Source organism: Hippocampus bargibanti, linkage group LG09, assembly GCF_051943395.1.
Source record: "Hippocampus bargibanti isolate YZ-2025 linkage group LG09, ASM5194339v1, whole genome shotgun sequence".
Lineage (NCBI taxonomy): Eukaryota > Metazoa > Chordata > Actinopteri > Syngnathiformes > Syngnathidae > Hippocampus > Hippocampus bargibanti.
Window position 1 is genome coordinate 6,765,318 of NC_142742.1, and position 27,513 is coordinate 6,792,830.

The window sequence follows — 27,513 nt, forward strand, 5'->3', positions numbered from 1 at the left end:
GAGTGGTGACGTAATCGATGACGTCAGTGCCTCACCAGCCATGAACCTCACCGCACGTCACTGAATACCACCCCAACATAACATAGCTATTTATTATTCTGTAATCATAAGCAGCAACTTTGAGGTTATATTAATGACATCTGATATCTCCAATGTTCGTGGGAGCATGCATCGCATTAAGTTTATTTGCGGAGCAAGTGCTCTCAGCAATTATACAAAAGTTTTTCCCAAGATGGCGGCGCGGTAACACGCAGCGGCTCCCTCTCCCGGCAAATTGGCGTTTTCGTGTTTATTATGTTTGTTAAAGTCATTATAAGTGCCTTGCATGCTGGGTCCGAGAGAACATTAATTTCATTTGTGCTGTATGTCATGCATAGTAGCATATTTGACAATAAAGCTGACTGACTTTGAAAAGTTTTAAACAGGGTTATTGATTGGTACTTTCTCATGCTATTATGGAATTTATTGTTGTTCATTCAAAGCAGTGAGGTTCAAAGTACAAACTAATTTCTTCGGAGGGGATTGTGTCAATGTTGGCAAGATGTGAAATTCAAACTTTTGTGTTGACATCTGACTACTTTGTAAACGGTCATGTCAAGTGTCCACATCTCCACTTGACCGGTGACGCTGCGTCTGTTTAAAAAGTTCACCCTGTCCAAAAACACGGAACATTAAAATACAATTCGCTACTCCTCTCCATACGGGCATGTTTTAGGTTTCACACAAAAAAATGATGAAAATAGTCTGTTTTACAAAGACATAGCAGAAACATGGGTTACTACAAAACCATATGCAGCTCTAGCTATATCTGTAAACTGTTATCAGAGAAAATCAAAAGAGCAGAAAGGATGAGTCAACAGATTCAAACAGAAAACAACATTTATTTCAGCTTTCATTGCATTTAAAACTGTACATTATTTAAAAAAAAAAACAATCACACCACTCCTATCAAGGAAATGTAGTGTCATTTTACAAAATAAAACAAAGCTTTGAAATCATAGATTATTTCCTCCTTTAAATTACTGCATGATTCCATTTGTGTGCGTAAAGTTGTTATAGTTCTTTGTCTTTTTTGAATTCTTTGTAAAAGAAAAAGCAAATGTCTTCCAAAGTGAGGTTGAATATTAAGGGCCATCAGCCCGATTCAACAGTAGAACGTATTTCCTGATTATGAAATGCCTGAGAAGCTGCTTTGACTTAGAGCAGAATGACACAATGCCCACTCTCATGTCTCAATATTTTCGAACGACACGGTGACGATAATGATCAGAGTGGAAGATTTTGTGTCACTGCAAAAGGAAGCAAAGGTATTTAGTACCAGAGCACTTCATATGCAAATGAGACGGATGTATGTCCAGTGTGACGTACCTCAAGCAAAAGTCGTAATACCAATAATAAACAATCAACTCCAACGTACTTACATAAAATGGCTTATTTGATCACAAGTCAGAATATTGCACTATAATAAGAGGAAAAGCAACGAGCAAGCTTGCAGTCAATCTGCAAGTCAGCACCAGTGAAGAAGGCTTCGGCGTTATTTTGAAGAGAGGTCAACTCTCCACTAGAGGGCCTTCGAGACCAGACGGTGATATCGAATGGTTGTGTCCAAATTCACAGGCTTACATGGCAGTTACTTCCAGTTGAGACTCGACCACACGTGGTTATCAAATTCTAGAAAGACAGTTGGCAAGCGAGGGTCTTCGGGCGCCTTATGTTTACTTTAGTTTACTTATTTGTAGTAGTTTCAACTTGATTAATGTATGTTTTATGGTGATTTTATATTTAAATTGTATGTACTTACCGGTATCTCATTCACTGCCAGACATGCAAAAATGTGTCTACTCATGTGCCAGGGTTTTTTTTGTCATTGTCACTTGAATTCCAGGACCTAGAGAATATTGAGTTTTAGGAGTACATAATCATTCAATGCAGCGTAAGAAACCTTAGACCAGTGGTCTCAAACTCGCGGCCCGCGGGCCAAATGCGGCCCCCGAAATAATATTTTGCGGCCCGCCTTGATATGAAGGATTAATGTTAGTGCGGCCCGCATTATTGATATGAATGAAACTTGTGTGTGGAGCTCAACAAGTAGGCAAGATAAGCAATGTTTAGGACAGTTAATGTTCAATCTTTTCTTTATGTTAAGAAAGTTAAAGATTAAAGAACTGTGAATACAGACATTTGAAACTTTATTAAAATAATTTGTTTTCCTGTGTTTTTTTTCAGTCGTCTGTAACTGCCTTATGATCATTAAATTATTTTATTTATTTATTACTGGTTCACATTTTTTTTTATTCATTTTTCCATTTATTCGTTTAATTCATTTTTGTGTGTTAAAAATAAAGTTTTTGAGAACATTTCAATGTTTTATCTGTGATTTTCTTGTGGAAAAACCGATGCGGCCCAGCCTCACCCAGACTCTGCCTCCAGCGGCCCCCGGGTAAATTGAGTTTGAGACCCCTGCCTTAGACTCTCTTCTTTCATGAGAAAAAAAAGTGTTAATTCCTAAATTATATGGGTCTGGAGTTATATGAGGTTGAAATGAGGGTGGCTGACCAAAATACAATGCAATACCTGTACATTCATATTGGTTTATATAGCGGTTTAACAACAGCTGAAGCTGGAACAACGCGCTAACATGGAAAAAAGGTAAATGCTACCCCTTGTAGAAAAAGAAAGAAAACATTGCCAGAGGCCATGGCCAGCGCGTTATGGGCACCCCAGCAAGAAAAACCCCCCCCCCCCAAAAAAAAAAAAAAAAAAAAAAACCTAGTTCATAATTCCCTTCCCTCAATCTTCTATCATGAAAAATAACTTTTTTTTATTCAACTGTGTTGTACGGGCCATTGACCACATTAATGGTGGCCTTAAAATGTAAAATTTAAGGCTAGGGGATCAACGCAGGGTTTAAAATTCACGTTAGGATTTCCAAGTTTGGTTTTAAAATCTAGGGTTTATGTTTCAAACTACTATATCATCCCTAAAGTCTTGATTTTCTGGACAGCCTAAACCCTGATGAGTTTGGACAGGCTGAATCACATATTTGTCTAGCACATGAGGTCGAGTCACGGCAGAAGTGACATCATGAGGGTGAAAAAGCGGCCTTTGGATGACCCAGCCTGTGAATCTGTACACATCCTATCAGTTCCCTTTTATCCAGAGAATAAGCAAAAAAAGCACCCATGGTGCACCAATGGGCACAGCCCATAAAATGTTGCTCCCCTTCACATTCACGACCATCAAAAGTGTGACAAAATCCCAATACAAAAGCTCTCTCTCACCACTATCGTGTAAATGCGAGTGGAAGCATGGAGAGGATTTCGGACCGGTTCCCCCTGGTGAATAGCAACACCCGACCTTGTGGTATGGTTATGAACCAGAATGATCCTTATTTACATACTAATCATGACTTACATTCTTTGACTAATCCGAGTCCCGTGGGAGCTCTGGCACAAAGGTTGGAAGCTCGCTTTAGAATAGGAAATCCATTCTTTTGTACATAAAAAGCAATAAAACTACTACAGTGGCCTGTTTTCATGTTGTGCGGTTCAAAGTCTGCCATTGGTTCATCTACCTCCCGTCTTTTATACCTTCACAGTCACATGTGAAGAATAAGGTGTGTATTTGCTTCCTATTCCAGCAAACTAAGGTGGTTAGACCCAGGTCAGACTCATCCTGTCACTCTGCAAGCAGGTACGTGTGAACTGTGAAGGTATTTTCGCAGGGTCTTTGCTCTCACCGTGGAGACCTGTGTTTCAAACGTTGGCTTTGTCGCTGTAGAAAGGCGTGACGTGGAACATGTAGCAGTGCGTGCACACCCTTACGGGTTTCATCTGCCCATATCGAGGCAATGGGGCTGAGTGGGAGGAGCAACGGGAGCAGAAGATCTGAGAGGAGGAAGCATGATATACAGTGTATGTTAAAGGACAACCGACACCATTATTTTGTTTCCTAACTGACATCAGTAAAAACGTTTTATAGCATCTAAAATACCCAAAACACGCAGGCTGATATTTTAGTCAAATGCAAAACACCAATAAAAATGTGTCCCAAAACTACTTCAAAATGACCTCAGAAAGTTTCAGTAGGTCCCCCCCTTGTTCGTGACGTGACGCTAAGAGGTCTTGCCTTGCTCGAGAATCAAAACAATGGCTTCAGGTTCGGAGAAGATTCTTTCTTGTTACTCATCCAGTTATGAATATGATTCAAATAGTTCTGAAGAGGAAAGCATAAGTGTTTGCAATCGATTAAAGAAGTCCTTCCGTGTCATTTTATGGCATCCGGACTGCAATGTAGCGTCCCAGAAAATGCACAAGATGGCGCCCAAGCTCCGTTGAAAAAGGGTTGATTTGTCTGCTGGGAATTTGTGTCAAATACTATCAAATAGTCGTCTTGGTGCAACACAAAACGATTCACCATTGCGTTATTTATGTGTTTTCCTTCTAATTTCGCCATCAACACGGATCAACAGAAAGTGTTCAGACCAAACAAAGTGCCCAAAATGCATTGTGTGTCGCTTTGTTGGTCAGGGGCGTTCCAGACGGGACGTCACGTCAGGCATCGTCATCAACTCAAAAACAAGACTTCCTGAATATTCAGCGTGAGTCTTAAAACGTAAAATATAGCTACATGCAGTGGAATCTTTGTAAAATACGCTCAGTAGAAGTCATTTGAAGTGATTTTACAAATTATGGACACAACTTGTCCGGAAGCGTTGGTTGTCCTTTAAGAGGTTTTATGAGATCAACGCATTGAAGGGAGGAATTTTACCTTTCCGCAGCTCCTGCAGTGATGCTTTCTGCGGATGACGGTGAAAGGAGCTTTGCAGGCGATGCAGGAGTTGCATACTTCATCTGGAACCCAGTCAGGAGGATCTGCGACAGAACACACAATAAAAACAGTTCAAGTCAGGACAGTCAATGGGTTTCACAGTTTTTGACAGCGATCCTAAAGCCCTCATTTGTTGCAAGGGTCAGAAATCTATCTGGATACCTTCACAATCAGTTCTGCAGGCCCTGTCGCATCATATGTGTTGATCAAACTGTTGCTCTAACCAATCAGATTTCGAGTTGGCAACCTAAAAAGGGGTCCCGATGCCTTCTTGAAGGCGCTGGTCAATGTCACAATTTTTGCAAATTATGATTGGCTAGTCACTAACCAATCATAGTTTGCGAAAACTGCTCCGATCACAAGTTGCCAGTGACAAGAGCATAGGGTATCAGGAGCTAGCTGCTTAAGCAAATATATTGTGTTGATTCAATAGCAGTTTTGTCAACCCACAATGGCTGAAGGAGGAGAATAAATGGATTTGGATGGAAATTTACTGTTAAAGCCATTGTCAAGACTGACTTTTCAAGAAAAAAATCATTAAGAAAGGTCAGTCAGTTATTTTCTGGCTAATGGTACCCTCTAGTGGACTTGTCGTAAGTTACACTACACTTTTTTTAGTTTGGATTGATTCAGATGTAGCACTACTGAAGGCGTAGCGATGAAATCCATCGTCAGCCACTGATCATGGTGTCAACCAGCAGCAGGTCGCAACCATGGCCACGTGGTTTAAAAAAAAATCCTTACATATGATCAGGAATCGGAAAAGTGGCAGTTTCAAAAACATTAGTGACTCCTGATAAACAGTATAAATGCTACTCACAGAATCTTTATTTTAGAGAAGTACAGTCGACAGGATGAGGGTGGATGGAGCAGGGTACCAGCAAATTTTGCAACTCATGTGCTGCAGAATCACGCATGCTGGGTGATGTGACTGAACCGTTAAGTGGCATTTGGTCATGTAGCTTTATGTGTTTGGATTTCCACAAAGAGAGCCTCCGTACGGCCATATCCAAGTAGGAAGGGATGACATTTAAAATACATCCAGTGTGTTTGTGCTGACCTTCAAATTGGCCCTCGCGGGCCTTGGCTGCCAATTCTGATGAGGAAATGGTCTCCTGACAGAGAGCGCAGTCCTCTAGTACTGCACTTCGGAGAACGGGGCCTGCTGGGCACCGACAAAGAAACAAATTAAAGCCAGCTCTGTGTAATTACCGTATTTTCTGGACTATAAATAGCACCTAAAAGCCTTCTTTTTTTTTTCAAAAGCTGACCATGCGCCTTATAATCCAGTGCACCTTATATATGGAAAAAGTTTTAAAATATGCCATTCGTTGAAGGTGCACCATATAGTTTGTAAAATACGGTAATTGACCCCCACATCCCCTTTCAGTTGAATACTGTCAATCCAGCATGTTTGATCCTTACCTTTCTTTTGCTCATCGTTTTCTCCCGGCTCTAACTTTGTTGCCATAACCTCAAATAACGTCTTGAGAATGCTGCGAAGGTCACTGGCGTAGTTGGTCTGCAGCTGATCAGCAACACCTGTATCCCATAAGGGTGGAAATTTAAAACATGGAATAAAAGTAGGGAACATCAGTCGGAGAACCGGGCAACATTATGGATGAATGATGTCATGTACCGTATTTTTTGGATTATACGTCGCTCCGGATTATAGGTCGCACCAGCCAAAAAATGCATAATTAAGAAGAAAAAACATATATAGGTCGCACTGGAGGATAAGTCGCATTTTTGGGGAAAATTTATTTGATAAAGTCCAACACCAAACAACATACATGTCATCTTGAAAAGCAATTTAAAATAAAATAATTAAATTAAAATAAAATAGAGAACATCAGGCTCCGTTTCACTTCTTTTTTTCCAACATAACACCGTAGCTCTCGCTCTACGCAACTCCAATGGACACACCTCCTTTTTGGTAACCCAGAACAGTCTTTTACAAGAGTTATTCAGACAACTCTAGCACAAAGAACATGCTAACAAGTTTACCATAATATCAGGTTTTACTCCATATCCAAGGAAATCTTCATCTTCTTCTTTGCTGCTGTGAAATGTAAATTTCTCCACTGTGAGACTAATAAAGGCATATCCAATCCAATCCAATCCAATCCAATCCTCGGTGTCACTTTTAAATAACTCCCCCAACTCGGCAGGTAGATAAGGCACCGCTTCCTCTTCTCTGCGCTCTTGCGGTTTAATGTGAAAATAACACGTAAAATGATATACAGTAATAAAAAAAGCATATATAAGTCGCTCCGATTTATAAGTCGCACCCCCAACCAAACTATGAAAAAAACTGTGATTTATAATCTGAAAAATACGGTAAATAATAAAAATAAATCCTAGACGTAATGCATTTGAAACATTGCATTTAACTCATTCACTGCCATTCCCGAATTTATTCGACAATTGAAAAGCATGACGTGGAGCGCCATTCCCGAATTTGATTGGGTTTTGTTTTTTTCTTTGGTTTTTCGTGGGGCGTTGCCGATAAAGCGCTGGTCAGACCAGTTTTTCTCTTCCACGAGGGCGCAGCATTTGTCTTTTGTACAGCCGCCCCCATTTGAAGCTCAGAAAACTCCAGATGCATATAACTTAGGAATTAACTCTTTTTTTCTGATGCCGCCCACATTTCAATCTCAGATAACTCCTGACCAATTTAACTTGGGAATTAACTCTTTTTTTTCTGATGAAAGAAGAGAGTCTAAGGTTTCATATGCATCAGTGAGGGCCATGGTAGATATTCTCCAGAAGGGGTCAAGGGACAGAAAGAATACCTTGCCTTGTTTAACTCATTCACTGCCAGACGATATGCAAAAATGTGTCCTCTCCAGTGCCAGGGTTTTTGTCATTTTCACTCAAATTGCAGGACCCACAGAATATTGTGTTTTAGGACGAGATAAATATGGAGGTTGAATATGTATGTACATCCTAAAACTCAATATTCCGTGGGTCCTGAAATTCGAGTCACTATGACAAAAACCCTGGAACTGGAGTGGACACATTTTTGCCCATCGCCTGGCAGTGAATGAGTTAAAAGGATTTTATTTAATACTGAATTTGCCGTCATTTAAATCATTACAAATATCTGTGAACTGTTCATCATGAAAAAAAAAACTAAAAGAAAAAGGCACGGTGCAAAGCTTTACCTGATATACAAACAAAGAGTCGATGAATGAGGTCGCTGCTGCTGTGGAAACGTGAGCGAATCTTATTTCGGGCAGCCACCTTGATGTCTTGAAGCGCTACCCGGATGTCCTCATGGTCCAGGTCCTCTGATGTGCCTGAGCTGGGAGTAAGGCTGCTGACGGGACTGAAGGAAGGAATGGAAGACAGAGCAGGAGAAGCTGTTTATAGCCCTCAAGTGACCCTACATTATTCACACCTTCCATCCATATTTCATTGAGTGAAGATGTTGAGATTTAAGACAGCAACGACAACTGTCTCCCAAAATTCTACACTGAAAGAAGAAAAATAATCTTCCGCTTTGGCCCAGTATGAAGATAGTATTATACCGCTTATAGTTACCTGGGAGTGTAAACACTGCTGGATAGACTACATGTTGTGACCGACACACTCTCACAGTCACTACCTGACACAGAGCTGAGGGGGGAGTTGTGAAGACTAAAAACAACAATACAGAAAGAAGAGGAAATATTGAAAACATTAGGAATGAGACAACAAAAGCACAAATGGTGAAATAGAAGACAAATAAAAATACATGGTTGATGGAATACCAAATGGACAATGTCATGTTTTTCCCCCTTAAATGTGCAGTTGAACAACAAGAAACCTCAAAAATAAATACAGACGCTCCCTAACTTATGAACGAGATGCGTTCCGAATGTTGTTCGTAAGTTGAATTTGTTCGTAAGTTGAATTTGTTCGCAAGTTGCTTCGGTACTATATTTAGTATGGAATGTATGTTTAGGGCTTATATAAGTAACCTGATTTATATCGAAAAATAAACATTTCATAAAATACCTGTATATGCTCTATAAAGACACAGTGCATATGAACTCGATACAAAATTTAAAAAAGCAGCATTGTGTAGTATTGCATCAACCCTGTGCAGCTGCCTCTACAGCAGCTCCTAACCCAGTTTGAGTCCTTTTCCGTCCCACTATTTTGTTTATGTATTTGTCCGATTATGTATTGTGTATTTTTGTCCCCGAAACCTATGGGAAGCAGATGGGCATGTTTTTTTTTCGGCTCATCTCCATTATTTTCTACATTTTTGTGAACAGGGAAACCACTCGCACACAGGATTCCATTGTTTACAGTGGAGACCGGCTGCTAGCATGGCGAGCTAATAACAGGCTAGCGACTGCCAATCCAGACATCCCAGACGAGCTGAAGAGGAGAAAATGGGGCTGTTTGGCTGGAAAGGACCGCTGCAGAAGGAGGAGAAGATACCGACATATCCTCCCGTCTGTCATTATGGGCAAGGTGAGATCGCTCCCGAACTAGATGGCCGAGCTTGCGGTGCTAACACAACATCAGATGGAGTACCGTGAAACCAGTTTGCTGCTGCTGACAGAAACACGGCTGTTGGCGGACACACACACTGAGTTGGAGGGCATCCAACTCGTAGGTGCATGGAGCGGTAAGAACAAAGGAGGAGGAATTGCTGTTTGGGAACGACAAATGGTGCAATTTTGGGTTCAAAGAGAAACTCTGCACTCGGGATATTGAACATTTTTCGACATACCCGCAAAAATGTTCGTATGTGCTGTTGTTCGTAACACGAATGTTCGTAAGTAGGGGAGTGTCTGTAAGTCAAATTTACAAATGATGGGAGTACTGGATATGGTGAGATAAACCAAACCCAAAATGCTCACGAGGTTACATTTGCTAAATGATATGTTCATATGTACCGTTGTTCGTAACACGAATATTCGTAAGTAAGGGAGTGTCTGTAAGTCAAATTTACAAATGATGAGAGTACTGGATATGGTGAAATAAGCAAAACCTAAAATACTCGTGTGGTTACATTTAATAAATGACATGTTTGTATGTACCGTTGTTCTTAACACGAGTGTTCGTAAGTAGGGGAGTGTCTGAAAGTTAAATTTACAAATGATGGGAGTACTGGATATGGTGAAATAAACCAAACCCAAAATGCTCACGAGGTTACATTTAATAAATGACATCAAAAGAGCAACTTACCTGGAGCCCTTCTTGTTCTCCTCTTTGGTACACCTTTTTGATTGCTTGTCCTTGTCCCTCAGCGGGCTTCCAGTTGTATGTTGCCTCGTCTCCGTCCTCTGCTGCACATTACATATAGAAGGTTGTTGCCCCACATTGTTCCCGCAGTTCTGAGTGTGAGACCCCGGTTGTGGATTGCCCCCCACCAGGCACTTCTCGCAAAGTTCAGTTGTTCCTTCCTCTTCTAGAGGCTGGTTCACGCAGCGGGAAGAAGCCTGAGACAGCTGGCAAAGTTCCGTACCGCCGAAGCACTCGCGGCCTCGCGGGGCCAGCCGGCAAGCGGAAGGCTGGATGACGGCGCCGGGGGCGACGCTTTTACACTGCTTATCCGTCCTTAGAGCGAGGCCAAACCTGAGTCCCGTAGACTCTGAGGTGATGGCGTCCTCGTGGGTGTCCTCGCAGCTCGCGCAGCATACGCAAGAATTGAGCAAGCAGTGAGTGGCCACCAGCGGGCCGCAGGCTTCAATCTCAGAGGGAGAAGGCCGAGACAGCAGCATTTTGTCCACCGCCATTTCCGTCAAGCTGGGGGAACGAGGGTTGAATATGACGGTGGCCGAGAGTTTCATGCCGCCCATACGATGGGCGATGACCTCTGCGGTTTCATTCACCATGCCGTCTAAGCCCATCTCCCAGCCGTTGGTATAAGGCAGCGGTTCAGAACGGGGAGCAGGTGGCGGTCGCATTGCGTGATTAAGACAGCGAGCATTCTTACTGCGTATTTGGGGACGAGTTTGCTCCTCGGAGAGCCGACTACTACGAACCGCGACTGACTGCATACCTGGACTACGTTGCAACGGATGAAGGGACTTTGGCGTTTTAGAAGGCGAGGCAACGCAACGATGGACTTCTCTTGAAATGCTGCTAATGCCATCTCCTGCTGGGTCCAGATCTTCCATGAAGAAGACCCTGTCTTCCTCCTCTAAGTAGATACCAGTCCTCCCTCGGCTTCTCAGTACCCTGAGAGGGGAGGCCTCCGTGCTGGAAGCGCCACTGGCCCCTTCTAACTCACCTCTGTTGGGACGGTGTGCCGGAGACTGACCCTGGCTAGGAGGCGAGAGCAGTGTTGACATTTCATCTCCTACGCGATACACCATCATGTTGAGTTGTTCCAGTTCTTCCTCATCGTACTGCATTGAACAAGCAAGTTCAGCCTCTTCTGCCTCTTCGCATTGGAGGTCTTCTGCCTGTTCCCCTTTTGATTCCAGTTCTTCCCAGCCTTTTTCCACTTCCGCCAACTCCTCCTCGCGGCTGGGACAAACAAAGAGAGACAGATGCGTTTCCTCTTCATCACCACCAGCTTTGGAGGTGACATTCGTGGGGCTGCAGGAGGACTGATTATCCTGGACAGGTGCTGGTGTCTTTTTGGTGGCCTCCTCTTGAGAAATGCAGAGGTTCCTTTCCAGCATTAGCAACTCTTCTTCGGTCAGAGTCTGCAACAGGTCTCTGAAAAAGTGACAAAAGGTGTCAGAGATGTTCGGTAGGACACTGTGGACAAAGGCTCGAACACAGAAAGATTGTCTTTTACTGCCGGCAGGAGACGCAGCCTCTCATGACAGACGCCTAAATTCTACAGCCCTCTGCCAAGCTATTTATTGAGAGTATATGCAAATTAAAGTGATACATTAGTAAAACATAGTTTTCTTGATTAGAATACCATTCATTGAGGGTGTGCTTTATAATCCGTTGGGCTTTATAATCCGATGCGCTTTATTATAGTGCGGAAAAAATATGGTAAATTCATGATGACTCTCATTCACCGCACCTGATTTTCTTGAGCAAAGTGCGAAAAGGTCGGAAGAGCTCAGACATGTCCTCTGCTTTTCGGTCAAGGTCAAGCGGTCCTTCTGAGTACACGACCAACCCGCTAAAAATAGATTGGAAAATCCTTTATGAGGTTTGGGAGGAAAAGAAGGCCGGAAGTCTGGTAAAGACGGGCAAGACTTACCATACAATGGCTAGTCTGGGAATTGTAAACATCAGCGCAGGCTCATAGTCATCAATCATGTCTTGCGTGAGGTAGCCCATGCTGAGGGCTCTGGTAGAGAAGAGGCAAACAAAAGCAGTATTTAGTTTCTTGCAGATATTCGCAAAAGTATTGTTCATTTTGTTGATTGTGCATATCAATCACTTGCATTGATCAATACAATATATTTTAACTCATTCACTGCCAGATGATGTGCAAAAATGTGTCCACTCCAGTGCCAGGGTTTTTGTCATTTTCACTCAAATTGCAAGACTCACAGAACATTGAGTTTGACGGCTACATATAATAATAATAATAATGATGATGAGAATGATAATGACAATGACAATGACTAATTTCATTTATACGTGCCTTTCAAAACTCTCAAGGACACTTTACAGTCACAGGATATTTTTTCTGCGGGTGAGCAGCTGCAGCCACACGCGCCAGCGTTTACTCAACCCAGAAGTAACATGAAGTAAACATTCAATTGGGCATAAGAAACTGTAGAGTCTCTTATTTCATCAGAAAAAAAGTTAATTCCTAAATTATAGGGGTCAGGAGTAATCTGAGTTTGAAACGGGGGCGGTTGTACAAAATAAAATACAGTACATACATATTGGTTTATATAGTGCTTTAACAACAGCTGAAGCTGGAACAAAGCGCTAACATGGACAAAAGGCAAATGCTGCCCTCTTGCCAGAGGTCTGACCAGCAATTTATCGGCAATTTGGGAATGGCGCTCCACATCATGCTTTTAAATTCCCGAATAAATTCGAGAATGGCAGTGAATGAGTTAATGGAATTATTATGAGGACAGTTTCCTCCCCTTTTATTTAGGCACAGTCTTAGTGTTCAAACTGCTTATTGTTACAGTGGGTAAAAATATATTTTAGGAATACAATCACTGCCCCTTTCTTTCTTATGAACACTTATTGTTACAATGGCTAAAACTATATTTTAGGAATACAGTCATTGCCTCTTTTATTCTTAAGAACACTTAGCCCTACAACGCTATTGTGTTTTAATGGTGGCATGATGATGGAACTTCAAGAGTTAGGACTTTTTTAGGTATTATATGGCAAAAAAGGTGATGAACCACTGTTATACACAATACAATCATGTGGCATATTTCATATGAAGTTGAACAACAATTTGAGTCTTTTTTTGAGGGGGGTGGGGGGTGGGGGGGTTGGGAGTCACCTTTCCACCGTCTCACAGAAGAGAACAATCACCTCCTGCTGTACATAGTATTCTTTGGGAGACTTAACAGGCACCATGGCTGACACATAGCTGCAAAACAAGAGAGGGAACCGACAACATTTGCAGTTGAGTAAAAAGGTTTGCAGTTAGCAAATGTGATATTTCTTCCCTCCCGCAATGACTGCCAAGAAAATCTGCTCCTAATTTACCTGAGTTCAAACTCTGCAAAAAGGCTGTCGAAATGTCGCAGTGCGTCCTTCATACGGTCTGTGTAGAAATTGAGGTCTCTCAGGGCCTGATCTCGCGTGATGTTACGCACCTCCTCAAGGCTGCGAGTCAGGTCTTTTGCCAAAGGTCTCATCGCGATGCTCTCAATCTCCCTGTTCATGATGATGGAGCCCGCAGCTAAACACTGCAAAAGATTGGGAACATTTTTTTTAAAAACAATCCCACGTGGGAAGCTAGCCCTTGTTGAACTGAATCATATTTTACAATCTTCACATAGAGCTGTTTTTCCTCCAGACTGACGCTGAGGGAATACTGTACCTCCGCTCCAAACCAGAGTTGCCCTGCCAAGTTGTCATGACGAATTTCCTCTGGGAACTTGACAGAGAAGTCTCTATTGGCTCGGTCGCAGGGAATACATTCATCCATAATCTGATTAATGATGTTCAGCACAATGTCCTGCGGAGTCACACATTCACAAAAAGCATTAACGGATAAAACATGAGTGCAAATGACACCTTTTTGGAGATCGCCATTGTAACTTTTGGAGATTATTAATTGGGAAGTGAATGAAAGATGTTCAAATTAAGGTCGCTGGCATTAAATTAAAAACATGAAAATGAGTCCCATAAATCAAACTGTGAAAATACGGTGTCACACATGGCGAAAGCTAATCAAGAGCTTATGTGCGGCTGGCATGTACAAGAGCCATAACAATGACTTACAATAAGCTTTTCACTCAACTGAGGTGGCACTGTATACAAATAATCTTGCCGGGCGCAAGGCTGCGTCTTTCCCAGCACACCCAGAGGAAGCTTAAAACGCTTTGGAAAGATTGACCACTAATTCTTTTTACAGTTTTGAAACGCTCGTGTGTCCAGAAGCTGCTAATCAGAGCGGACATCGGTAATAACTATCTCCTATGACAGGGGTGGGCAAACGTTTTGACTCGCGGGCCACAATGGGGTTTCAAATTTGACAGAGGGGCATTTGGAGCGAGTGCTTGGGCCGGATATACTAAAGCATTAAATGTAGTGTGTGCAAAACCTCATAGCACAGTAAGAACACCACAACTCAATTTATTAACTGTCTTTCAAATGTGAAAAATAGCATATGAAAGATATGGCATTTACATAGTATCTCGCAGATACTGGTAGGAGGAAATGTAAATAGATTAAAAGAACATACACACTGTGATTTATCAAGATTGCGTCTGTTTTTAATAAATTTCAATCGAAGGTGCAAAGTTAAAGAAATCAACATTTTTTTGAAAAAATGGAATCACTTTCAACTTTCAAAACATATGCAGAGGTCAAAGCCAAGTATGCCACAGTAGATTCCCGTGATGATGATGATGCTGATGACGATGAAGAAGTAGCGACTGAATGCACACCTTTTGCAACTTCGACAAAAGCGTTGCAAGGGGTTGCGGACATGCGATCTTTCTTTGAATCCGTAGAAAATGCATCCGGTTTTTTAGAAGCGTTAAACAAGATGGAAGTGTTCATATTAAAATATAAAAATGGGAAGCAGAAGAAGATTGATGACTTTTTTAAATAGCTTACATACATACTAATTGCAGTGTTATGTACATGTACTGTTACATGAATGCAAGCGTTTTTTGCAACAATGTTTGTTGTTTTGTCTGCTGAAGCGTCATGATTTTGAAAATGACTGTACATTCCATACTGTGCATTAAAGGGCAACCAACATCACTTTTTGTGTTTCTTGAGTCAGTCAAAAAGCTGTTGTAACGTCACCGCTGCGCGCCGGCATTCTATTCAGGCACTCTCGAACGTCACGTATATTACACAACGAAATTCTCAAGCACAATAATGGATTGTCCTGACCGCGCGCTCTACAAACTCGCCACGGACGCCCTCGCCTTCACGCGCAGTACACGTGTATCGTTGCCAAGCACACAGACAGGCTGGCTGTATTAAATATCCTACCTGCAGCTGAAATGTGCATACTAGGCACAGCAGCCAATCAGAAGCCTGCTTCGTGCTTCGGACTTTTTCAAGTGTTACAAGGTCGCGCACTTGCATATCATTTTCCAAAGTAAGTGACAGAACCTCAGCCCCAGAAGAAAGATTCAAAAGAAGCTAACAAAATTTGTGACGCTACAAAAAGTAAACGTACATTATACCGTGACTGTAAAGTGTACTTGAGAGTTTTGAAAGGTGCTTAGTGGCATTTAGCAGACAACGCAACGCAAAGATTGCATTGAGCACCAGTAAATGGACGAACATAAACTGGAGCATAATCTTCAGCAAGGGATGTTTGTCGTAAATTAAGCAAGGGAGCATTTGTAGTAGGTACATCCTCAATTTTAAAAAAATATTTATACCTTGCCGCAATGTTTTTTTTTCTTATTGTGTTTCAAGTTTTTAAAAATGGGGCAGGCAACTTTTCAGAGTCGTCTTCCCCGGTGTCCACTAATTTTTTATCATGCGTTTCAGTCACTGTTTTTACTATAATTTGGACAAGTTCGGCGGGCCAGAGTAAAAAGCCTATTGGGCCGAATGTGGCCCGTAGGCCGTAGTTTGCCCATGGTGTCCTCTGACAAGCTGTAGGTCCAGTTTTGACTTTTTTATTCAAATTCTATTTCCAACTCTGTTGATCTTTTTTTTCCTCACCTGTCTCTCAGGCAAAAAATAACGTTTAAACCTGACCACAATAAGTACACACAAACATGATAGAACCCTCAGGGCAACATGACATAAGAAGCATGCCAGAAACCCCACAGAGAGGCCCATGAAAGGGAACTGGTTCAAGTGTAGATTGTTGGCCCGAGTGGGATCATCTCCTATTATTGGTGCCCTGGGTTGTTGGGTATCACTGTCTAATTTAAGCTTCAAAATATTTCAGCAGGAATGTTTGTTCAGAAAAAAAAACGTTGATTGTAACATAAGGCTATCTAAAATAAAATAAACTCTGCTGCAGCGAAACAAAAACTAAGCTCACTCCCTAAAGGAAGAAGGGAAAAGAACAGTTGGTGGTCAAGTGGTGACCTTATTAAGCATTGCCCGGTGTGTGGCAATGCTTGGTGGGCTGCTGGGAGCACAACGGGCCACATCACTAACCCCCCGCCCCGACACCACCTGCAGCTTTCTCAGTATGATACAGCTTCGTATCCATCACTCATGCACAGCCTTGCCCCTCCAAGTACCTCTTAGCCATGCCCGCTCAAAGACTACTAGCTCGAACCATTACCATGATGTACGTTTGACAACACAATGGAAGCCAAGACTGCTGTGCAATGCAATTTTTTATTGACTTACACACAATTCTGATGTTCAGGGTTTGGACTTTGACTATGGCCTTCTTGCATAGAGTTTGTATGTTCGGCCCGTGGTGGGTTTTCCCGGGTGCTCTGCTTACTTCCCACGCTCTGAAAACAACCATCTTATGTTGCTTCTAAATTGTCCATAGGTGTGAATGGTTGGGTCTCTAGGTTTTTTTTTTGCATGACTGGAACCAGTCCAATGTCCGCCATGAGAAGAAGACAGAAAATGGGCTAGTTATTGAGTTAGCTAGCTAGTTAGTTAGTTAATTAGTGTGTTTTGCTAGTGATGGAGAATAAGAAGTTATCACATTTAAAAGTTTCATGCCGTTATACGCTTCGTCAACATGTGTGACTCGAACACACAATTGAAGCACAGACAACCTGGGGTCAATCTGAGGTCAACAGACCCAGCTTGTTAAACAGTCATCTTCATCTAGGAGATCTGGCCGTGGACAGAATTTAGGACTTGGGAAACTCATTTATCACAGGAGCAATTTACAACTTGAAACTCCTTTACAGGAAGAGCTCATTAGCCAGGTTACAAATTTATCAGTTCATGGAAAATATAATGTTCTATTGCTTACAGCTGTTTATGCTTAGTCCTCAAGAGGTGTGGTATTCTAATCTAGAAAAATATGATTTATGAATGTATCACTTTAATTTGCATTTACTCTCAATAAATAGCTTGGCAGAGAGCGGCAGAATTCAGGCGTCTGTCATGTATGGCTACGTCTCCTGCCGGCAGTAAAGACAATCTTTCTGGGTTCGGGTCTTTGTCCACAGTGTCCGATTGAACATCTCTGACAGCTAGATAGTTGGGTAGCTCTTTGGTCATATAGCTAGTCAGCTAGCTAGGTGGTTAGTTAGTTAGTTAGTTAGTTAGTTAGTTAGTTAGTTAGTTAGTTAGTTAGTTAATTTGCTGAGCTAATTATCTCGATAGCTGGTGAAGTAAGTTAGTGTTTAGCTAGGTAGTTGGCTGTATGGCTGGTTATCTAGATAGATGGTTAGCTCTAGTTACTTTGTTGAGATAGTTAGCTAGCTAGCTGGTTAACGTGTTAATTTGTTGAGCTGGTGAGCTAGATAACTGGTTAACTTGTTAATTTGTTGGGATAGTTAGCTAGCTAACTTGTTAACTAGTTGGCTGGTTAGTTTGTTAGATACATAAATAGATAACGAGCTCACTAGCTATCTCTTTATTTATGTATCTATTTATTTATGATCAAGTACAGCTAGCCATGTACAGCCAGAAGGAAATGTGTTTAAAATAGTTTTCTTCCGCACTTCTAACACGCATGTAAGGTGTTAATTGACAAATAAGTCACTGTTGGATATTCATTAACTAAAGGCATGACCCAAAGCCCTTTGATACAGTAAGTACAAAAAAAATGAGTGTCTTCCCTTGTTTCCAAAGATCCGTCCTTACAAAACTCTGGAGTTATCGCGTGTTATCAGCTCAATGTGCTTGACGTGGAAATTCGACCTAGATAAGGCAACAATGGGACCGCCTCGCCAATTTTTAGACCGAGGTTGATAAGTGCCGCGTCTATTTTCAGCTTGTCATCCCGCCCAAAAAATGTCCTGGTTTGTGTCATACAAATCAGTGACGTGCCGTGAGGTTCATGGCTGGTGAGGCACTGACGGCATCAATGACGTCACCGCTCGTCTCTACTTAGTATTTGAACGGTAAATGTGAAAATTCAGCGATTTTGAAAAAAATCCTAAAACGGTGAAGTTAAATGGACAACAACTTTAAAGTACAAATCACTAAATACATCTAACTGTTTAATTTATTTTTTCATTTGATATTTCCATGACAGCTTTCCATGATGACAGGTGAGGCACTGCCTCCACTGACTGCACGTCACTGATACAAATATATGATAAGATAGGGTAAGGTAAGAAAATCTTTATTTGCCTCACAATGGAAAAATAATAAAGATACAAAAATGTGAGCTTTTGAAAATAGTGAAAGTATGCTGAATAGAAAAAAAATAAATGGAGGGTGAGATACAGCTTCACCCAACTCACCTGGCAGGAGCGGAACTGGTTGACCAGCAGCGTACATCTTTGCGGGTCCTTTCTTCCATCGAGGCTGTCGAGTTCAGCCGCCACCTGGTTCAGTTCATCGTCAGCGTAGTAGAACTGGGCCAGAAGTTGTGGGTCCGTCCTCTGAAAAGAAACACAACAAAGAAACTGACAAAAGCATTTGAGGGTTTTAGGTCTCCATTTCGGTTCTTCCCAACTACAATTTGCCATCCAGTGCATATCAAAAACATTTATCTGATACAGCACAGGTACTGCAGCAGTGTTCATACACAACTACACTATTGAGTCTGCACAGAAGAGCTCATAGCTGCTGTCTGCCTCCACCACTGTGAAGAGGTTTGCCACAAAAAAAACCAAGTGTCAATCAGATAGTCACACTCATCTCCATTCTCCGGCAGAACTGGGCTACACGCTAATTTACAAATGACGGATCGGCTAATTTTATACTTTGTTTCCACACGTCAGTTAAATAAAATTGATATCTGGGGGTTTAATTAAAACTGCTTATATAGGCCACACTGCTCAGCAGTCGTGTTGTAACTTATGTGCGAAATTCAAGACAACGCAAGCTAATGTATTTTGAGGTTTTGTAAGGTGACGGAAATGACATATTTTGTATTCATTGTCACCAGCCGAGTTAACAAAGGCTTTAATATGGTGAAACATCCCAGAAGAGTAGGCGTAATTAGTGAGCCTAACCCTGGAAGAGCATTTGTGTCATTATCTCCCTGGAAGAGCATTTGTGTGATTATCTACGACCATGCACCGGAGGTGTTGGGACTAGCAGCAGAGTGGAAGCAAAGGAGGTATTGTTTGGGTAAAAAAATAATGCGCAAGGTATGGCTTGAAAAAAAGAAAAAAAAAAACAGATAATCTTTACCTGTGCTTGTGCTTTCAGAGACAATATACTATCACCAGAGATATGCTCAAATTATGAGTACAAATGAAACAACGCGCACACAGGCTCAGGTACAATGAAGGGCTCAGAGAGATTGAAAGGTTAATGGATTTAAAAATGTCCACCTCATGCCGACAAGCATTATCTCACACTACACTGCGAGAAACCGAATGATCGTACGGAAACGCAGGCGCAAACAGGGCAGCGGGACTGGGCGGACTGGGAGAACCGCTTGTCTTTTTGCCTGCGGTGTAGTCAAAGTGTTTTTTATGACATGAAATGGAACATTAATGTTACTGTGATGGAGGTTTTCTCTAATGGAGAAATCTCTCACAGGTGCTTTCCCCTCAAGTATGCAATGTTTTTCCTCTGCGTGTGTGTATGTGATTCGCTCCCTTGTGGACCTTCTCGCTGAATATGATACACAACGCTGTTCCCTCACTCACGCTCATTAATAATGAAACAAACAGCAAGCATACAGAGATATAAGCTGCGGTAGGGGATGCTTGTCGCAACAGTACCGTGAGAAGAAATCTGTACAGTATTTAAAAAATTACATTTTAAAAGCTGTTTAAAAGACCTGCATTTGGTAAAATATATTTTACTTAGAGCGGATTGGGTCTCAGGATGTCTCTCTAATACAGGTAACATCCGACTTCCGACCGGATTCCGTTCCGACAAAACGGTTGTAAGCCGAGATCCATTCAAAATAGCCGACGCGAGGTTTGTATGACAGGATAGTATCCGATGTCAATCAGTTGTTTTTAAGCAATGTTTTCTATTGAATACTATTATATACCAAACTGTTTACAGTTCATTTATAAATTTGATAACTTTTAGTGTCATTTTTATCATTTTATATTTTGTATTATCGATTTTTATTACTATATACCTCTACGTGTAATATGTACCAAATTGTTTACTGTAGTTTATTGATAGATTTTATACCTTTCAGTGTCATTTTTAAAGCCGAAAGGAAAACAAGAAGAGTGTCGTTTTTATCATTTTATATTTCATATAATTGATTTTTATTACTGTACACCAAACTGTTTACCGTACAGTTTATTTATAAATGTTATACCTTTTAGTGTCATTTTTATCGTTTTATATTTCATATTATCAATTTTTACTACTGTATACCTCTATCTGTAATGTATACCAAATTGTTTACTGTATAGTTTATTTATACATTTTGTATGTACCTTTTAGTGTCAGCGCACACGCATTATACTGACCCAAATATGCACGGCTTCCCACGCATGTGCGCTGTTGAAAAATCACCAGAAGAGGTCGCCTGACACACACGCTCGGACTCAGGCGGACACCGAAGGAAAAAAGCAGTGTACGGTACTACAGGAGATGTTGCCGAGACGGTATCTGAACTGTAATGTATTGAGTGTAGTCACGCAGTAGATTGCTGTACAAGAGTGAGATACAGACTGGCCAAAATTGTAGTACGTGTTGCCGGCTGCTCGGTGCCAGGCGTAGAATGAAAAAAAGGGGGGGAGGGGGGTCTGCCGGTCGTGGTCGTAAATATGAGTGGTCGTCAATCGAGCCGGTCGTAACTCGGATGTTACCTGTATTTGCCAGTGATACCGCCATCGCCCAATACACTTGACACTTGACAACAATGAGATGGTCTGTTACACAAATGTCGCCATGACCACAAAAGAACGAGCAAAAGGAGCATGTGAGCCAGTGTGCAGTGGTGTCTGAAATAGAATCTCATTCGAAAGCCTCCTCCTGCTACATTCCTCATACAAGAGGGAAGGAAGATGACTGCGGAACGCCACCATGGGAGAAACAGATAGGCGTTGTATTTAAAAACAACTAAACTCTCACATCAATAAAATAGTAGGAATTCATAAGGACTCAAATGTGAGAGCGCAACCATGTCCTTGACTTCCGCTGTGGAATGGCAATAACCGTTGTGTCAATCAAGCAGCAGAATTTGGACAATACAAAGTCGTGAACTACGCTGATTCATTTTTGATCCAAAGAACGTCAATTCTTTTCTTGGAGGAAACAACCACATGGCAGGAAAAATAGACAAAAAAATAAATAATATGAGGCGTGTTCATTGTTCCATTCTTCTGTGTGGAATTCTTTGTGGGTTGCATTCCAATGACGTCGGTATATACAAGTAGCTGACGCAGCCGTTGCCCTCTCGCCGACGCATTTCTGCTGTTGCCAAAATATAAAGTCATCCTCAATTTATACATCCAACATAAAGGCTTCATTTAGGCTGGATTTACATGTCAAGAGTCAAGTGACACCGTTGCGTGACGATATTCCCTGTATTTATCAGCCAGATAATCAATGGACCACATACAGCGCAGGTATCAAAGTCAAGGCCCGGGGGCCAAATCTGATCCGCCACATCATTTCATTCGGCCCGCGAAAGCAAATCAAACTTGTGAAATTCTATGATGCTTACGAAAGTCCGAACCAAAATTTAAAATTGTCCCATTAAACCACAATAACAGTCATTATTTTTTACTTCAAATTAGAAAACGAGTTATTCATTAATTTGTTGTTCGCTCTATATGTGGAGGGGATAAAACATTCTAATGGCTTCCCCAAATTCATAACAGCCCCAATGAGGAAACCGTCACTACAACGTGGCCTACGGCAAAAAATGTGTGTGACACACTTGACATACAGTGAAGTTGTAATCATGTGAATATACAGTATTTTCCGGTGTATATGGCGCACCGGAGTATAAGGCGCACCTTCGATGAATGAAAAACATTTTCCAAATACAGACGCTCCCCAACTGATGAACATTCGAGTTACGAACAATGGTACATACGAACATTTTTGCGGGTATGTCGAAAAATTCAGAGAGAGATGCTGTATGTTAGATGTGGGCGGGGGAAAATCCTTTTCACCACTTGACGCTCTGATGAGGCACCGAGCTCGCTTACGATTGGCTGCGTAGAGTATGTGGGTGGGGAGGAAATCCCTCTTCAAAGTTGACGCTCCAGGAGGGTGCGATGCATAACAAAAAGTAATGGCTGCTGGCACCTAATTACGAAATTATGTGCCAGCAGCTTCAGTAATGGCTTACTGAAGACCCAAGGATATACATTATGTCGTTGTGCTACGGTAGGTGTAAATTTATTTTATGACAGTTAGAGTGTCTGTGTTTTATACTTCCCCGTTCAGTGTTTGACTTATACATACATTTCATACAAAATATAGCACTGACGCAACTTACGAACAAATTCACCTTACGAACGACCGCTCAGAACGTATCTCGTTCGTAAAGTGTGGAGCAACTGTATAATACATAAATATATACGTTTTCCAAACATAAGGCACACCATTATTGTAAGGTGCTACAATAGAGGCTGTTACGCACTACTTCTTCTACAGGAGAGGGGTAAATGGAGTCAGTGGCTGCTGACAGCAGTTGCGAGACCTGTTGCGGCTCAATATTACTTCACATATAAGGCGCAGGGTAATCTTTTGAAGAAAATGAAGGCTTTTAGGTACCCCTTATTCACCGGAAAATACGGTATATGACGACAGAAATCACATTATCACTACCAATGACATCTCTACCTTGCAGTAAGTCCAGACATGATTCAGCAGACTCTCGTCCGCTGTGGTGTGACATATGCCTGTGATACTCCCACTGTCGGCTACTATTGACTGCTCTGATGTCAGTGCAGTCCACAGTGGCGCAACAATCATTTCAGACGAACAAGGATTGTGTACATGGTGATACATAAATTAGTCAACGTTAGGTTCTGTTCAAATTGAGTGGCTGCAACTGCACGACATCAGCATTTTTGTCATTTCTGCAGTCTCCACAGTCTTCGAACTCAAAACTTCATTTCCATTCAAAGCATGCAGCTGATGAGAGCTACCAGACACTTGAATATCATTGATGCCACCCACTTAAAGACTTGACGAGATCTTACTTTTACCCTCTGTATTCTATTCAAAGCGCCATTTGCTGGCTTCTGGAAGCCCTCCAAAGATCCCATGCAAATATTTTAGAGGGGGACATTGGTTCATAAATTCGTTTATTATTTATGACTCTGTGTTGAAAGCGAGAGTGAGACGACGGTTTTCGACAAAAACTACATACTTTGTCGTGGTGGTCTGACTTTCAGTCATGTTGGTTGGTTGATTGCATTTGAGCTGCTGCATGATTCACATGGGTGATGACTAACTATGGAATGCTCGGAAATCTCACGCTCGTTCAAATTTATTCTTATCAGGAGGATGAAGATTTGGATCCACATCAGACGACTAGACTTATCCAAGTCTGCTAACTGAATTGGAATGATCGCTCAATGTGTGCTTCGCCAATGCAATCATCCTGATGTGACATTTGTACTCGGCCGTGACCTCTGTATGCGTTTGGCACTGAGCTCTATCGGGGCAGCAGACACAGGGGGAGAGGATTTGGTTCATATCCCCAGTCCCCCGTCAGTTCAGTCGTGTCACGTGGAGACATTCCGTTTGCTAGCATCTGAATGGAAGCTCTTATCCAACAAATAATCTGGTTATACAATCCAGAACTGCCTGCTTTGTCTGATTTGCAGCGACAATAGAGAAGTTTTAGACATATGAAGTTACAAATCCCGTGGATATGCATTGTCGGGATCGTAGGACTCGCCCTAAAAGTAGGAAAAGTGCCAACCTAAAATAAACAACTTGCAGCTGTTTATTGATCATGAAATTGATCAAATCCTTTCTGTTGATTCTGGGAGTGGTAGCAAATCTGATAAACTGTGGACTCTCGTGTTGCCATTTATCAGTTGGAGCAGATGACGGCACACTGAATTGATACATATATATGGAGAGTGGCGAACCGTCAAGGCCTGCAAAGCCTTCTCTGCTGGCCTAAAAATACCTGAATCATGGACTGATGTTAATTATATTTTGCCCATCAATTATTAAATAATTCCTAATTTTCTTTCAGCTTCTGTTCATTACTTTTCCCCCGTTGTACTGCCTCTAGAGACGTTTGTTTTCGTATTTAAGCATTTAACGAATCACATTTCAGCCATCATTTGTTACCAGGGTCAGAAATCTACCTGGACGCCATCAAAATCAGTTCTGCGGGCCATGTTGCATCAAATGTGTCAATCAAACTGTTGTTTTAACCAAATTTCGAGTTGGCAACCCAAAAGGGGTCCCAACGCCTTCTTGAAGGCGCTGATCAACGTCAGTTTTTGCAAAATATACTTGCCAAAAATGGTGATTTGTCAAATTGATAAATTATCGATGAGCGAAGAAATGTCAAATGCCCACCAATAAATTTTCTATGAGAAATAAATTACAATTACAAATGGGAACTTTTTTGTGTGGTGACATTGAAAAGTATAGTCTTAAAAAATATCATTTGATTAGGGAATTTAACTAATTACTGTCAACGAGAGCAACCTCCCTGGTGGAAAGCAGCGTCTGTGTTCTATCTTTAAATGTCACATCTGTCATGGCTGCTTCCCTTCTTTGTTCCTCTCTCCACACCTAGTTCAGAACCTGTGATGAATTAAAAAAGGGGACTCATCGCCTCTAACCAAAGGTGAAAGTTCTAAATCCAGGAAACTGACACTAAAAATCAATTATTGCATGACTGGTGACTAAGCAGAATAAGACATAGACAGAAAGAGGCCTAATATGGAGCCAAGCTCACCACTGCTCAGCAATTGGTGATTCCCTCCTATAGAGAGTATGTGCCAACAGAAGCGCCTCTGCAGAGCAGAGAGCGGCTGCTAATTGTTTCGTCTGCCTTCACTCCTTCCACTGCAGGCTACGGTAGCAGTCACAAATAACAGTGCTGATTGAATACTGTATATATAAGCAAATGAATCAGTTTGATTTAAACAATTCATGCAAATGTTCATTGCTGGCCCAAAAGAGGGTAGATTACAATAATGTACAGTATATACATATCACTTTCAACAAGACAGCTACTCCAAATGGTCACTATAAATAGAACAAGTACAGAATTACTGTCAAGCAGTAGACCGCATGGATCATTCTTTGAATTCTGGTGAAGAAACACGCTGCTGTAACTCTGATGGGGAAAAAATGTATTGTGATGATGCAGCGGATATGGATTATTGATACAATTACTGTAGTCAAAAAAGTTGCATTCAGTACTTCACATTGCGGGGTTAAAAACAAAAACAGGCGGAATGTTACTTAACTGGTCAAAACGGGGTATTTAACAGGTTGCCCGAAAGAGGATCTGAAGAATTGCAGAGAATCCAATAAACTCTCAATTCCAAAAGCATACATGTTAAGTTTCAGAAATCATAAATCGAGAGATTTTCATACTCGCGACTCTATGGAGCGTGTTAAAATAATATGAGCGTTACAAGAGTGTCAATTAGAAGTAAATAAAACACAAAAATGCTTTCATTGTTTATTAATACATTCAATTAGTATAAAAATGTATTTAGATTTGTTTACATTTTCTTTTGTTTCACGTTATGAATTATTGCGAGTATTGTGGTCAAAATCGGGAGTCTTCCGACCAAATCATGAGACTTAATATGCATGCATCAGAAATGACTGGGACTGGAAGCAACAGAATGATCCCAGCAGTGGCTTCTCCCATGTATAGATGTCACCAGTTTAGCCACCAAAACAGGATTTAAATCCACTAAAGCTTAAACACTACTCACTAAACCATTGAGGAAGAAGTTATCAACTTGATATTTAAGTGGTACATTAAAATTCGTTCTTTCAGCAGTATCCCCCCTCCCCCTCCTGTGGTAAATGTTTTTAAAGCAAGGAATGTCAACAATCACAGTGCAGTACTGTAATACGTGAGACAATAAAACATGTTTGCGTGCGCGCGTATAGGTGGGGATTGGGCATTCAAGCAAACATGTTTTTCCCAGTGTGGCTCCTGAACAAAAGGGGTCAACAAAAACAAAGAGGAGGGGGGCTCAGCTTGGGTACACATGTCAACGTGAGGACTCAAAAGCCGGCCGGACGGCTAACATAAGCAGATGAGTGCGGGCTAGCCGAACCGAACCGAAGCAGCCGGACAGGCGCCGCTTACTCCCACCCGGGAAACCCAAAAAAACATTAGTCAACGATAGGCTGACATAAAATGTAGATTTCAGGTAACTTACTTTCGGTTTGTAGAGCCACTTCCGAAAGCGGTTCATTGTTACCTCGCCACCTTCCTTTTGTCACAGAGCTCAAGTCCGGCGGTACCTGTGTGCCTGACAGCCTCGTCGGCTGTTAAGCTAGCTAGCGATTGTGTCTTAAAATACTATCAAATAAATAAAATAAGACAACCTGGGGTAAATTGTCCTAAATGCTACAAGATGATAAGCAGAGACTACGACTTATTTTCCCATTTTGTGGTCCTGTCGTCTGTCGCCTGTCTCGTCCCGTCCTGTCAATTGGAAAGTCAAGAGCACAGGACGACGTCTGCGCGGCTTGCCTCACGTCCGACGTTATTTGATGACAGTCACGTTGACAACATTCACCGCCCACTTTCTCAGCAAATGTTACCTTCACGTACTTCTGTCCGAATATCGGAAATAATTTAGCCCCGGTGATGATCTATTTTAGATGCATTCAATTACGTCGGAGGAAATGTTTCTTGATTTGAAAAACGATTCAAATACAACTCATTGAAGGCGATGTTCGGTGAAATCCATACCCTTTTAGAATAAAAGGATATGAAATGTTTTTACGATATAATAACACTTCACCTGGACAATGTTTTGTTAACAGTATGGGATCAAAGCAAATCTGATTCATTTAAACAGTTTGTTCGAAAACGATAAATTGTGCGGCTTAGTGGTCAAAACCAGGTTGCATGTGTTATTAGTAATCAGATTTTCT

At 41.6% G+C, this 27,513-nt stretch overlaps 1 protein-coding gene across 5 annotated transcripts; it reads right to left on the reverse strand.

Annotated features, from left to right (window-relative positions):
* Nucleotides 1-884: 884 nt before the first annotated feature.
* On the reverse strand, nucleotides 885-27,110 carry zfyve28 (zinc finger, FYVE domain containing 28). Of its 5 annotated transcripts, XM_089004847.1 has the most exons (15): nucleotides 26,790-27,110; nucleotides 18,765-18,905; nucleotides 13,769-13,906; nucleotides 13,432-13,634; nucleotides 13,223-13,312; nucleotides 12,002-12,091; nucleotides 11,819-11,920; nucleotides 10,018-11,499; nucleotides 8,377-8,472; nucleotides 7,998-8,161; nucleotides 6,256-6,372; nucleotides 5,891-5,995; nucleotides 4,771-4,874; nucleotides 3,740-3,887; nucleotides 885-1,888 (listed from the first exon to the last, which is right to left on the reverse strand). In XM_089004847.1, exons 1-14 carry the CDS (start codon nucleotides 26,823-26,825, stop codon nucleotides 3,756-3,758), a joined length of 3,000 nt encoding a protein of 999 aa, XP_088860973.1. In that variant the 5' UTR covers nucleotides 26,826-27,110; the 3' UTR covers nucleotides 885-1,888; nucleotides 3,740-3,755. The 5 variants fall into 5 exon arrangements, with proteins under 5 accessions (XP_088860973.1, XP_088860975.1, XP_088860972.1 ...); XM_089004849.1 differs by lacking the exon at nucleotides 885-1,888 and having other exon boundaries at nucleotides 2,769-3,887; nucleotides 5,891-5,992; XM_089004846.1 differs by lacking the exon at nucleotides 885-1,888 and having other exon boundaries at nucleotides 2,769-3,887.
* Nucleotides 27,111-27,513: the final 403 nt, after the last annotated feature.